The 14004-nt window shown below is 39.3% G+C and overlaps 2 protein-coding genes and 1 long non-coding RNA gene across 4 annotated transcripts; 2 read left to right on the top strand and 1 right to left on the bottom strand.

Moving 5' to 3' along the window:
* Nucleotides 1-5810: 5810 nt before the first annotated feature.
* Nucleotides 5811-6278, top strand: LOC111250685 (uncharacterized). Its single transcript, XM_022806276.2, has one exon. The coding sequence runs from the start codon at nucleotides 5826-5828 to the stop codon at nucleotides 6165-6167; it is 342 nt and encodes a 113-aa protein (XP_022662011.1). The 5' UTR covers nucleotides 5811-5825; the 3' UTR covers nucleotides 6168-6278.
* Nucleotides 6279-6772: 494 nt separating this feature from the next.
* LOC147758709 (uncharacterized) lies at nucleotides 6773-11714 on the bottom strand. Of its 2 annotated transcripts, none has more exons than XR_015326544.1 (3): nucleotides 11335-11714; nucleotides 7467-7983; nucleotides 6773-7306 (listed from the first exon to the last, which is right to left on the bottom strand). It is a non-coding gene; the product is annotated as an uncharacterized LOC147758709 (long non-coding RNA). The 2 variants fall into 2 exon arrangements; XR_015326550.1 differs by having other exon boundaries at nucleotides 7484-7983.
* LOC111250680 (uncharacterized) lies at nucleotides 9624-10092 on the top strand. Its single transcript, XM_022806266.2, has one exon. The coding sequence runs from the start codon at nucleotides 9635-9637 to the stop codon at nucleotides 9986-9988; it is 354 nt and encodes a 117-aa protein (XP_022662001.1). The 5' UTR covers nucleotides 9624-9634; the 3' UTR covers nucleotides 9989-10092.
* Nucleotides 11715-14004: the final 2290 nt, after the last annotated feature.

Below are 14004 nucleotides of genomic sequence, written 5' to 3'. Positions count from 1 at the left end.
GCTATAATATGTTATTTTTTATTATAGCTGTATACATCTGCAAACAAGTCACGCTAATCGAATCAAGGGCTAATGTACGCGCTGGCACCTTCGCAACCACCAGCTGCCAGAGCTTGGTGCTATGGCCACGACATCTGCTTTAATGTTTGCTTTCTCCTGCTGCCACTTAACTGTCCGTTTTAATTGGTAGATACCGCCTAATCGACCAATGCGATGGTACACATATTCGATTATAGATATATTCAGTAAAGAGTTGCCTTCGCCAGATTAGTTGAGATACCTGTCGAATCGTCATCACCAGAAACTACTTCTTTAGGTGTTATAACTTTTATCCCCTAGCCTTTGCTAGCAGTCTTAATAATAATGTGATCATTTGGCCTTATTTCAAATGTTGTCATCTTTCGTGGTCTTGATTTGATTGATCGCCGCCAAGCTGATGATAAGCTAAGTTAAACAGGCCGAGGCCCGAGAATATCTGTCCTGTGCCCAGCACGTATTTGCGTTTACGCAAATTTGCATATGGTATCACATAGTGTTTATTATAGGTGCTCAATGTAAACCGAAGAGCAACAGTGGTGTAACCGTAAAGACAAACAGGTAAAAACATATCGACTGTTACAGAAATTATGATATAACAATCGAGGCGTTATTGGACGATATTTTGTATGCCCTTTTGTGCTTTATATTATGGTTAGGCTGAAAATAGATTTGCCTACATTGTCATCGATAGCAGTAGCAGCTGCATCAGCTTCCATAACATTGAGCCTTGATCTATATATTAACGCAATATATACAAGACTCTATCAAACAAAAGAATGGTCACTAACGTAATCGTCATTCTCTCTTGCGTCCGCTTAATGGCCAACTGAGTAATCAAGTAACTATAAACCGTTAACGGTCGTAATAGTCGTGTATGTCAAAGAATGGCCTCCAAGAGACACAATGACTTTGATTTCTGCGTGATATCGGCGCGACTATAAGATGGCGATGGGAACTTTTTTTTTGATTGGGATGCATTTAGTTTGTAAATGGAGCATCGTGTGTCACCTGTGCGAATGCCATAATACGATAGCATCGCTGGCGATAAAAAACTCCTGCAGGGTTGAAGAAGGAAATTTCAAAACGTGCTGGCTTGGCAAGGAAATTGCCAGTCGCTGTTGCTACCGGCATTGTCAGATCTGCGATATCTAGAATCCATCTAAATGGGCAACAACGGATCTTGTAGGCGGCTAAAATACAGTATAATCAGTGCTCAGTCAACGGGCTTTATCGGGCCTGTGCTTTTTGGGACTGTGGTTTGAGAAAAAAAAAAAAAAAAAAACGCTTTTCTGTGTTTATCCTATTCTTCCTTATTATTTCAAATAAAATTCAACTAACGATGGTGAGAAGTGCGTCCAACGTTAAGGAGTGCGTACATTTATTGGGCATAATGCAGTTGATGCTTTACACCTTATAACTCTAAGATCGTGTATTTTCATTCACACGATACCTTATACCAAACCGGTATTACTGGTGCTAAATAGAAGTTAGCATTGAAAGGTTCTAAAACAATGAAGCGTTACCGTTTTTCTTCGAGCTCCACACACCTTCACATAACAGACACTTCGAATAGGAAATTGATTTTTCGATTAACTGCGTTCTTATTCAAAAGAGAACACAATCGCTTTAAATATCAGAAAGCGATTCAATGAGCCAATAAAAACAACATGTTTTAAACATTGACCGTGCAATTTAATGACAACAAATAATATTTTAGAAGACACACTTAAAAAAAAGTCGAGCTTCACGAAATTAGTGGTATCTCTATCACAGTGAAATGTCTACGGTCTAATGGAACGGTGTAAGACTATCGTGGGATTCTTATGAAATGTTTACACCACTTCTTGTCAGTCTCCATCAGTTCACACTGCATCGAAGAATAGGATGGAAGACGCCCTATGCGCCTTGCTCGGTGTTCCATTGGACGCCCTCTGGGTGAAGGGTTCGGCCCTCTTTAAAAGTACAGAGCGGAAAAGGTTCGATCTGTGTGCAGCAGTCTTAATGCCATTCGGTTAAAACTATAAACTTGCTTCTCTTTATGTGGGTGCCTCTTTAAATTATCTTGTCTATTCCATACGTGCCTTTGTAACAATAAAAATTGATGGTATTGCCCATCAACTTTTATTGTCAAAGTTAATAGATATAAACAATCAAAAAAGCGATTTAGTTTATTTGTGCTTATTGACTTTCAATCAAAGACTCTCAAAACTGACGTCAGCCAATACAACGGGCCCTGAGGGTGAAACGTGGAGTAAGGTAAAGTGAGCAATCGGCTAGACAAAGTGCTCATCGAATCATCGAAGTAAAGTAAAACGCTGTACACATTTCAAATCTGTCTGTCAAATCAAGTCTGTGGATTAGCACTTAATAACACCGTATTTCATCGTATGCAAACGAAAGGCGGCAAGGGAGCTTCCAAGGACAGTAACTAATGCTCCGCTTCCGAGGGTAATATTTGTTATCTACAAACACAAACAATAACACGTTACTATTCTCGTATAACTATTTATTTTTTTCAATGTTATTCAGCTAAAATAAATAGGTATTATTCGCATCTACTTTTGTAAGCTACCGCCAACGGTTTCTCCGTGAGTCGTACACAGTGGCCTGACGCCGCGGAAATATACGACGCACTGACTTAGTTGTATTACTACCAGTCCAGCTGTTTGACTTTGCATCGTCACATGGTTGCACTAAGTTTATTACAGTTAGTATCTATTTACTCTCAGTTATTTAACTTTTATATAGAATCATATAGTGGGCGCAAGCAGGTACCTTATATCACTGCCTTTCGAATCCGTCGGACATTCCCATGTCAAGGTGTTTTTATAAGCCAAGATATTCGAACGAGCACCTGGTAGAGGTCAAGTAGTAAAGGTACACATACTTAATCTGTTAAACATTTAGTCGTTTCTGTCAATCGGGAGACCCCTTCATACATCATGCTTTGCGTTGCAGAAACGTGCGCCCCGTGTGTGTCTCTCACAGCGTTATTTATTTTTAATCAATCTTGATACACCTGTGATAATCCGTAACGGACTTTTCTTTCTGAAAATCGATCTCGAATGTCATGTTTCCTAAATAGATCGACGCTTCAGGCAGCCCGCCATCTGAACTTTCAATTTTCGAATGTTGCATCAAATTTTGATGTATTTTATTATACATAAAAATTTATGCGATTACTAAATTATACGATTTAGTAGGTATTATTTTCGTTGACTATAGCCCTCGATAGTGAACACATCTAATATGCAATCAATCTCTTGGCTTTTCTAGTAATATACGTTTTCAACGATTGTTCTTTCTTGAGACATTGAGTAAGTCTTGTAATATTTGTTAGTTTTAGTGATTATAGATCTATTAGACTGTTATACTTAGCTATAAAGCTGATATTCATTACCCTCAACGGGGTCCAGCCCGATCTCTAAATCGTAGTACATCTAAACGATCATAGCGACATTGGACCTTCAAGTACATCTGTATTGTATCTATGAGCCCATCGTTTGTCTAATGAATGTTTCGTCTACGATTAAATACTGATACTCGTTCTCGTTAGTTGGTAATGCAAATGTATCGTTCCAAGCTCCATGAGCTGTGCAGCGAATTGTGAATGATACGATTGTAGACCGATACCCATCAATAACAGAAAAATCTCCACTACAGCCCTGATGATTAGCAGGGCATTGACCGGGGGTTTTCTATTTTATGGAGGGAAAAGTGAGGAGTTTAGGGCAGCAGAGTCGGACATGTTGCGATCTCGGGCCGAAATGGCCGGAAGTACGGACTATGTACCGAAACAACTAGCTGTTTCGCTACCCAGCGTTCGTATTTTTCACGGCCACAAAGGTCATCTTGGCAGCGACTTTGACAGCGGAAATAAATTATCTTGTAGATAGTAAACATTAAATACAGCGCGACTACTGTGAATAGTAACCGTAAAGAGAATTGTAGCAAAAATGATCAGGGGCATCAGTACTGTATGAACGATTATTTATCTGACTCAATACACGTAACGGTAATTTGAAATGAAGCTCACTCACGTTTTAAGGTGTACATTTCCATCAGCAGGGTAAAGTACGTGAAAACTGACCCATTCTGAATGTGCACAACTTAAGTTACTATTAACTTTCATTGCTAGCTTTAGATACATCACTTTTGGATTCCTCGTAAATGGGCTTTTTGGCTATGCAAACCTAAGAAAAACAAGTAGGAAAATAGCAGCGATTGGGTTAGGTTGAAACGTTTGTTTCTCGGATGGAGAAAAGTATTCCAGCTGTAAGCAGTCTTAGTATACATCTTTAATTATTATTATTATTGACCCTAATATACCCAAGCTTGAAGAACTTGTAGAATGTAGTTCCACACCTGTCACAGTTCTGCTATGTCTTATAAAGCGTTCTTGCCGAGCCCCTTTATGTGTCTATGATTTGATCGTTTATAAATAGATTTCGTTGACCCCTTAAAGGGTTCACTAGTTACATCAGTCTACGATTGGGGTGTTAAGACCTTAGCGCAGAACTACTACTCAATAGCTACAAATTATTACAATGATCCGGAAGAGATCATTATTTCTATAGTCAATTTTTTAAAGTCTTCAATCGAGTTAACCATGGTTTATCAATTAGTAAACTCAGTTTAACTCCGAGACTGACAAAAGAATTGTCCGTTTAATAGTCTCAGCATCTCTTTTGTCTCTCTCATGTTAAATATTTTTTCTTGATATATAAGGAATTCTTCCAATTTGGGGTACAGCATAAGCGTGCACGCAAACATGTATAGTCTGTATGGCAAACACGATTATTGCGCATTATTTTAATGGGCAGTGGATGCCTTGTCTATGCGATATGAGGTCAATTACATAATCATATTTGCCAAAAGTATATGTCTATACGTTCTCACAGGCAGTCAAATGGATTCCATGAATGATTAGTCCTATAGTTCGGTCGGTGAAACGTTTAGGATCTACATTTGCTATCTATATAAAGGATGACGACGTATATATATATATATATATATGCGCAGACAGCCGCGGAATGATCCAAGCCGTAAAATGCGTTGCTGCCGTTGTGATGCTCATTTGATAACTTGTTTTTTCAAATGAGAACTATAGGATTAAGATATTACTGCACAAATATTATGTTTTCGCGCCTAAACAAACAAGTGCCTCTCATGTCTCTCTCTTTAATACTCTCTGAGCCTCTAATAATTCTAGCGTTGTTATTTTTTTTTTTCGCACGTTTTTTCGAAAATGACCCGAGGAACGCCAGTGACATTTTAAAAATAGAAAATACGACTCTATCGACCTGAATGTCCTCCCTTAAAAAAAAACTCTTGTCGATCTCGAATTTTCCCAAAGAAGAATGACGGTAAAGTTCATAAAAACTATCTGATCTATAAATAGCTGGTGTTGGTAGTTGATCAATTATCTTACTACATAAAGTTTTTTGTTCTTCAATGTAGAAGAACAAGATTCCACTATATAGCATTTTTTCTCCTTGCATTGCGTTAGAGGAGCGCACCATAACAGTACCTGTTCTTAACATAGATACATTAAAAGTAAACGGTACGTATAGAAGTCATTGATTTTGCGTTATTGGTACGAGTCGATTATCTAGCCAAAGACACTGCTCAAGTTTAATGCAGTTTAGATATAATTCGATTATAAAACCTGTGTTGCAGAAGATCGGAGCCGCGGTCCGTAGCCCTCTCCCGAAGGCGTGCTATAAAAAGCTGACGATCTGTCGTAACATGCATTAACATATATTGGCTCAACAAACCGTATAATTATGAAGCGCGTCACTGTTCTTGCCTTTGCGGCTCTTCTCTTGGATACGGCATCGACCGGAGGCTTCAGTGGTTACGGGGGCGGTTTCGGGGGTGGACATGGTGGTGCTGTGATTTCGCATGCGAAAGTGGCGAAGGTATCGTACGTGAAGACCCCCATCGTCTCTACACACTACGTGAAGAAGCCCGTCATTTCCTATGTCTCGAAACCCGTTAAGTCGATCTCGTACGTATCAAAGCCCGTAGTTTCGGTCTCTAGCGTTCCTGTCATCTCGCACGGATACGGTGGAGGCTTCGGAGGTGGCTTTGGAGGGGGATATGGAGGGGGACACGGGTGGTGGTAGATAAAATTAAATTACGAAGAAGTGAAAAGACATAATTTCGGTACGATTCAAATCAATACTATGTACAATTGTATACAAATATACCTATAATAAACTGCTGCTGTTATGTTACTGAATTATTCATATATGTAATAGTTTGGTAATGGCACAAGTTTGATCTAGTCACCTAATCATATGGGGATGTCGCATACTGTGTGGATGTTTACTTCTTCTCTCCAGCGATTCTGTAGAAACGTGTGAGAAAAGAGACCAGCGTGTTCCAGGTGTGTTAGAACATTTGATGTCTACCTAGAAAGGCTGTCTAATATCAATTCCATGCTAGTTACCGTACCGATGTTCTCTTAAAAATTACTGAATTGCTCATAAAAATCAACGGTATTATTTTTATCTCCAAATGAAGAAGGTAATCCTTAGCCGTGTATTTATTATGTCGGCAACAAGCAAGGATCTGTGCTAACCTCTTGTAATAAGAACATAGTGTAAGACAGACAGTCTTTAAGAATGAAGCGCATTGAAAAGTTAAGTATTGCTAAATACGGTACATTTCCGCTCTAGTTTACTTAAAATCATATTCAAAATAATTTTTCGACTTTAATTCGCATTGTTTTTGTCTACTTATGCAAGTGAAGTTATTCCGATGTTTTGGTAGTCTTCGAGGACATAATTTACTGGATACTAATTAGGTAAAGGCTGATTCAAGCTCAAGTTGATCCTAAGGTGAACTTGCATTGATGAGGACTTGCTAATTTCTTATTAGATGGTAAACTGCTTACAATTGGACCACCGTATCATAGCGACCCCTTTGGCCACTTAACTTATCAGTCGCCTGATACTGTCCCGTTATTTTGTCGCATTTTTTGTAAATTTTGACAACAAATTCCCCTGTTCAGACAGTCGTTCAGGTAGAAAATTGCGGAAACAATAAGTAACTGAAGAAAGTCTTAAGGTGTTTTTAAGATGATGAACAATGTTTTAAGCAGTTACTTGAGACCAGCACTATGTAGTTTCCCGGAAGGAACTTGCTTTAAGAGATGCCATTGGCAATTCGCCCGTCAATCGTCGTGCATAGTACGATCCTTTCAAACTGAATGTGATTAGATAAAAGCACAGGGAAGACCATAAATCGAGTTGAAACTTTTCTGAAACAGAATAATGGTGATTCTCAGAAAAGGACTTGCATAGAGCTAGCGCTTGTAGTTGATCGGCTGTCTTTATTAAGCTCCTATATCCATGTCACTAAATATAAATGTTCATTCGGAATCTAGTTTCTAGCTCAAACTACCAATGGCGTTAGCTTACGTGTTATTGATAGAGACCTGGTTATCGGTTTAGTAAGAAATTTGTCCAACAGATAGAAGCCGGGAGCCGTAGCCTTCTCCTAACAGCGTGCCCTAAAAAGCAGTTTATGTTGTCACTGCGTCAGCGTTTGTTGACTAAACAAAACACACGATCATCAAGTACGCTTTTATCCTCTTCATCGCAGCTTTCCTTGTTGGTACAGCATCGACCGGAGGTTTCGGGGCTGAATATGATAATGCTGTGATTTCACACGATAAAGTGACGAAGGAGTCGCGCGCTGGGATCGCATTTCTCTACGCACTACATGAAGAAGCTCTTCAGTTTTTATATGAAATCGATCTCGTACGTATCGAAGCCTGTAGTTTCGGTTTCCGGCGTTCCCGTCATTTCGTACGAATACGGAGGAGGTTTTGGAGATAGCCTTGGAGAAGGATATGGAGAAGAACGCGAATCGTGTCTGGTGCAGTTAAATTACGAAGAACCGAACGAGCACCACTTCTGTAAATACTGTGTACAACTGAATATAAATAATGCCTTTAAAAAAATTGTGTTTTAGGTTATTAGAGAATTCTATTTATTTGACCACTATTTTATATGGATAGCAAAAATAACACCACTCACATAGAAACCATGTGCACGCATTGCCGCAAATAATGAGGGAGCATATGAAGCGCTACAAAAACGGCAGATGCGATCGTTGAAACTTCATCTAGCTGCTAATCATTTGCGGTGAACGCGGTGGCATAGGTCTTTCCGTAAATCTCATTCACTTTATAGGTTTCCTTATATCTAGAGGTTTCTGAGGACCTGTAGGACATATATTTGACGTATTAATAGAAATATTAAGAGGGGACTATAACGATCAATTCCGGCGACCGCGACGATACATTAGCTCTGTACTTCGAGGTGCCGTAATGAGACTGTAGAATCCTCATAGGATGGTGATATGCATAAGCTCTTCTGCTAGGGCGACTAAATTGAGCTTCTTTACAGCTAGTTTCGTTGATGCTGCATCGAACGCTTCGTTGAAGTCGATAAGATCAACTTCTAACTAAAAGTACTTTCAATGCATTTAATATTGATCATTTGCCATTGATTGTAGTAGCATTGGATAACTTTTGCATCTTAGGGATTTCACTGAGTACCGTGTTTCTCCATATCCCAGACAGGGCAATCCATTATCTCATGATTTAAAATACTACATGGATAGCAGAAACATAAATATGGGTTTGTCGAAATAAGAAATTTTAATTTTATTAGGGCATGTATCTTGATTTAAAATATATCGATGGGTCGTTTCTGATCCCCAGTCTTGAGTGGGTTTACTGCTGTGTTACCCCACCATGTAATGACGCAGCGATTCTATAATATGTAGTGGTCACCAAAAAAAAGCCATACAGGAAGCACATCTAAATCCGAAGACAATGTCTTGAATATTTGATATGCGAAGATTTTTTGATCACCTCATGGGTTTCCTGCAGATAACGCCTCTTTTTTTTACGCTTTACTAGCAAATTATCAATTAGTTGTCGGGGGGAAGGGGGGGCCTCGTAGACGATAAGGCTATTTAAATGACAGTACAAAAAAGCACGACTCACGAGGAATTACCAAGCAAATATAGAGAACCGTTTGTCTGCTCAACATTTTTCGAGAATAGAATGACAACAACTTTGGTTAAAGCTATTTAAGATAAAGCTAGGTCTCGCCTCTGGCTGATTAGTTACTTCTAGTGACCTGTGAAGACCATCCAGTTGTGAAAGTGTGTCTAAAGGGCCAAAAATACGTAATATTTTGGTAAACACAAATAGAAGTCCTAACGTGAGGACCGGATGGAATGTCACACTCCCCGGCTGATGAAAACAAACAATTATCAGAAATTACGTGAATTCCTCAGTTATGTCATGATTTCCTTTCGGTCCCATTGAAAAATAGCGCAATCATTTCTAAAGAAGCTTACGCATCAATTGTGTAACATCAATATGAGTGTTATTTACCAGCTAGCATTACTTTTAGCATAGACATATTGGGATCGCATCACGTAGTTATCGCACGGTTTGTCCAGAAGATCGAAGCCGCGATTTGTTGTCCTCTCCCAGAGGCGTGTTATAAAAGGCTGGCAGTCTGTCGCTATTTGTATAAACATTTATTGGTTCCACAAACCGTCAATAATGAAGTGCGTTGCTATCTATGCCATTGCGGCTCTTCTTGTTGGTGCGGCATCGGCCGGCGGCTTTGGAGGTTACGGAGGCGATTTCGGTGGAGGATATGGTGGTTGGCATGATAACGTTGTAGTCTCGCATGCTAAAGTGGCGAAGGTCTCGTACGTAAAAACCCCCATTGTCTCTACGCACTATGTGAAGAAGCCCGTCGTTTCCTATGTCTCGAAACCCGTTAAGTCCATCTCGTACGTGTCGAAGCCTGTAGTTTCGGTCTCTAGCGTTCCCGTTATCTCGCACGGATACGGTGGAGGTTTCGGAGGTGGTTTTGGGGGAGGATATGGAGGGGGGCACGGGTGGTGGTAGATAAAATTAAATTGTGAAGAACCGAAATCTCTGTAGAATTCAAGTCAATACTATGTACAATTGTATACAAATAATGTTTATAATAAACTACTGCTTTAATGTTAGACTGCGAATTTTATTTATTATAGGGAAAAGAAAAGCAATATTATTTACTGAGGAGCTATACGAAAAAACCACTACAGATCACACGAAGCACGTTAAACACTACAAACAGGGCAAAGATAGTCATTGCAAAACTGTAGTCTATCAAAATTCAGCAATGAAACGCATACGTTCTAAAATAGTATATGACGGATTCACAGATTTTCGAGGGGCTGATGATTTCAGTTTATTGACGAAGGCAGCCCGGCATTGTTGGAAGGCAGCAAAAATAATACGGATAGATTCTTCTGGCAGGTCGGCCAAATTGACACTCAACTGTCGCCATATTCTATCGAACACTGTTTCGAAGTAGGTACAATACTCAATTTTTAACCTGATGGAATGTACTTCACACAGTCGTTCGGGTCATCATCTTCTGAAAAAGACTAATGATTCCAGGCATGCTTCATCAGGCCTGATTATGGCTATTTGTTCGTAAATCGGACTTCTATTTACTTGGCGCCTTTGTCAAAAACCTATGTAAGGCCAGTCGACTATTCAAGGCTTTACTATTTCACACGAAAGGCAAGATCGTGACAATGGACCACTTAAAGTTTTAATTTTATTATTAGCCAGGGAAAGCGGCTAAGCCCAAACCCACGTTTTGGATTTTCCGTTGTCAGGTGATGGTTCCTATGCGGTTTCCCTAGCGCGTAATCACGTCGTGGGTGCCAAGCAGAAACTGTATTGGAATCAGAAAATCTGCTTCTGAAATAGGCTTTATGCAGAGTAGCCTTTATACGCTGTGCAAAAGTTTGTCGGTCATCCCTTGAACTAGCCTATAGGGATAATTTCTGTCTCAGCGAGAACCTTTCTCGGTTATTGAGATAACAGTGAAAAGAACGCATGACCTACGAAGGATGTGCACCATATAAAATGTGGACAACAGCTTGTCTACATAGATGTTTTCCTCAACAGTATGGCGGTGATACCCATCGGAAGTGTTGCGTCTAAAATCGCTTGTTGTCGGTACCTGGTTGGCTAATTTTAGAGAGCTATAAAAATCAAGATGGATCCATACTGCGCAAAAAAATCCACGTTTTGTAGAATAATACATTTTAATATATAATTTAACAAATAATACTAAAATTTACTCATTAACTGTTTATTATTACCACGAGTGCTACTCACTAGTTAGCATTATGTTTCACATAAGCGTCAGTTGTCGCACGATTAGTTTAGAAGTTCGAACTTGCAGTTCGTACCTTTTTCCGAAGGACCACTATACAATGGTGACAACTTGTTGCCACCATTTGTTTACTGGACAAAACCGTTGCAGTTCTTCTCGTTCGAAAGGAACAGATTGAAGGTTTTTGTCGTTACGGTGGAAATTTCGGTGGTGGATATAATGCTCGGTGTGGCAATGCTGTCATTTCACATGCTAAAGTGGCGAATATGTCCTACCGTGACACACTAGGTGAAGCTCGTTGTTTTCTATGTCTGAAAATACATTACTCAACCTCTTACGCATCTAAATTCATGGTTTCGTTCCCTAGCGTTCTGTCGTTTCTCAAGGATACGGAGGTGGCTTCATAGGGGACTACGGAACGCGGTGAGTGGAATTGGATTGAAACGATCACCTCTGCAGAATTCCAGCCAATGCTACATACAACTATATATAAGTAAATCTACTTATATCCACTATCATTTTACATTACGAAATGCTATCTATTTGACTTATATATATATATATATATATATATATATATATATATATATGAACGGGCTGCCACCTAACCATTTTCTGATTTAGTCAGTCTCAGTCAACTGCTCAAGTTTGCTGATTATAACCAAATCTGAGTTTTGTTTTTACCTGTGTACTGGCCGCAAAATGTCACCTCGGATACAAAGCGAAGGGGCTGTATTGAGCATACAGCACTGCGAATGCTACCTAACGCGTGGAGTACTATGAAAATGACAAAGCTTAACTACTACCAGTTTTGTTGTGCGAACCATAAAGTGACCACTCAGTATTGAAGCTCGTACACGACAGCCTGGCCTTCCTTTATGGGTGCGCGGTCACCGAGGTGCTTGTATCAATGAGTGCAAGGTTTAAGTCAACCTGCCTCGATATACCTCACAGCTAATCCTTCCAAAAGCAAAAGTACAGAACACCGAATCGATACCGTTTTAAATTTGTCCACAAAATACGCTTGAACAATGTTCTATTGTTCTTAGACATAGCACTTACACGTCAACAAACACCTCGTCACATGAACGTCTCGTGAACATCATTTGTGAAGCTTATTAAAGTTTAGTTATAATCTTGTGGCTCTGTGTTATTTTCGGAGTAGTCGATCCTTTAGCATTCTTCAGGTGGCAAGAGCCGGGACTTGAGAAGAATTCGTTTCTCTGTAAAATGGCTGGATAGTGTTATTAAGTTGACATTTAAACTGAAAATTATAACAAAGGTTATCTAGAACAATGTTATTAACTAATTCTGGGAAGTGTGTGAAATTACTTTTAATTATGTCTGCCAAAAGCAAAGAAGCCAACACGGTCTTTTGTTGTCAAATGAGTGATGTTGACATGACTCGGCAACTTTAATAGTTGTTGCAAATGCGGCATTTCAAGAACACCACCGAAAGCCTGAGGAGCGTCTTGATAAGTTACGAGCCAGGTAACTTTCAGTGCTCATACTATACAGCTAGCTATTATTTACAAGCTATCGTTTGGTCCTCACGAAAAACAAGAAAACAAAAAACTTTGTTTGTTAAAGTTCTTTTTTTCTTGCATTATACCTTACGGACGAAAGTTGTCTTTCTAAAAAGACAACTTTTGTCCGTTTGGTTCAATGCGAAAACCTATACAATCGGCATTACGTCAATGTTTCATGTCTACATGTCGATATTGTTTCAAAAGACGCTTGGTTGGGCAACAGACCTAGCAAAACTTCCCATAAGAGCCATAAGAACAGAACCCTACTATTGACATAATAGTCTTATTTCTATGTAATATTGAAATACTGTAAGTAATAATAGCAAATACACCTGAATGAAAATCGTGTTTGTCGTTGGTTTACCTGTATTTTATTTGTATTAAGCGACCGCACAATTCGGTTTGCGTACATTGTCATATCGCGAAAAGCCTGAACCAATGGGTGTTCACACAGACACAACCCTTTTTTTTAAAAAAGTTTTTGTTAATTACTGTTGTTGCAATATGTTACAGTTATTTTCAGACAGGTACATAGCGCAAGTGGCCACGTCCAATTGGTATACGTGTAGTCTTTTAAAGTAATTAACGAATTTTTCGCCTCAGCAGATCGTCGGTTACTATACTACAATTGATGATTTTGATTTTCGTTTTTTTTTAGGAACTCTTCGGTCTTTTTTATGTATAATAAAGGTATAATCAAATGATTCAAAAATAGGCGGTCATTGCGGGAAGCTTCACGAAATCTTGGAAGAAAAAGGCACATGTAAATAGGTGAACATTCGAAACTACTGGCTAGTAGCAAGGAGCTTTAAGTGAGCAATGTGGATATAAGGAAAATATCGACGTAGGAGGCTCTATCAATCTGTAGTTTAGCGTAATAAAGGCTACGAGATATTGGCAAGATTTTGCAGATTGAAAATGAAATTCCAAGCTTGAAGATTGCACTCTGAGGTTCGCAAAGGTGGACTTACTCTGAACTACGTTGTTACTGCAGGAACAAATGCGCATGTAAAGCTAAAAATCAGTTTGCGATCAAACCTGTAACATTTTATAGTGTTTTTGTTCGGATACAGCAGAATAATGTACCAGCTTTTCTGATCTTTCCATCTTGAATTCAGCGGCAATACCCCTTACACTTATTACGTGGAACTGCCTGCCGTCAACATACCTTCATCCGTCATCTCCGTCGTCCGAACTCCATCATCTCGACCGTTCGA

This window comes from Varroa destructor, unplaced genomic scaffold, assembly GCF_002443255.2.
Source record: "Varroa destructor unplaced genomic scaffold, Vdes_3.0 BEIS01000001.1, whole genome shotgun sequence".
Taxonomy (NCBI): Eukaryota; Metazoa; Arthropoda; class Arachnida; order Mesostigmata; family Varroidae; genus Varroa; species Varroa destructor.
The sequence above is the reverse complement of the archived record's forward strand: the minus strand, read 5'-3'. Positions and strand labels throughout refer to the sequence as shown.

Excerpts from the sequence above, each read along its gene's own strand:
- LOC111250680 (XM_022806266.2), top strand. The coding sequence starts at position 9,635 with ATGAAGTGCGTTGCTATCTATGCCATTGCGGCTCTTCTTGTTGGTGCG.
- LOC111250685 (XM_022806276.2), top strand. The coding sequence starts at position 5,826 with ATGAAGCGCGTCACTGTTCTTGCCTTTGCGGCTCTTCTCTTGGATACG.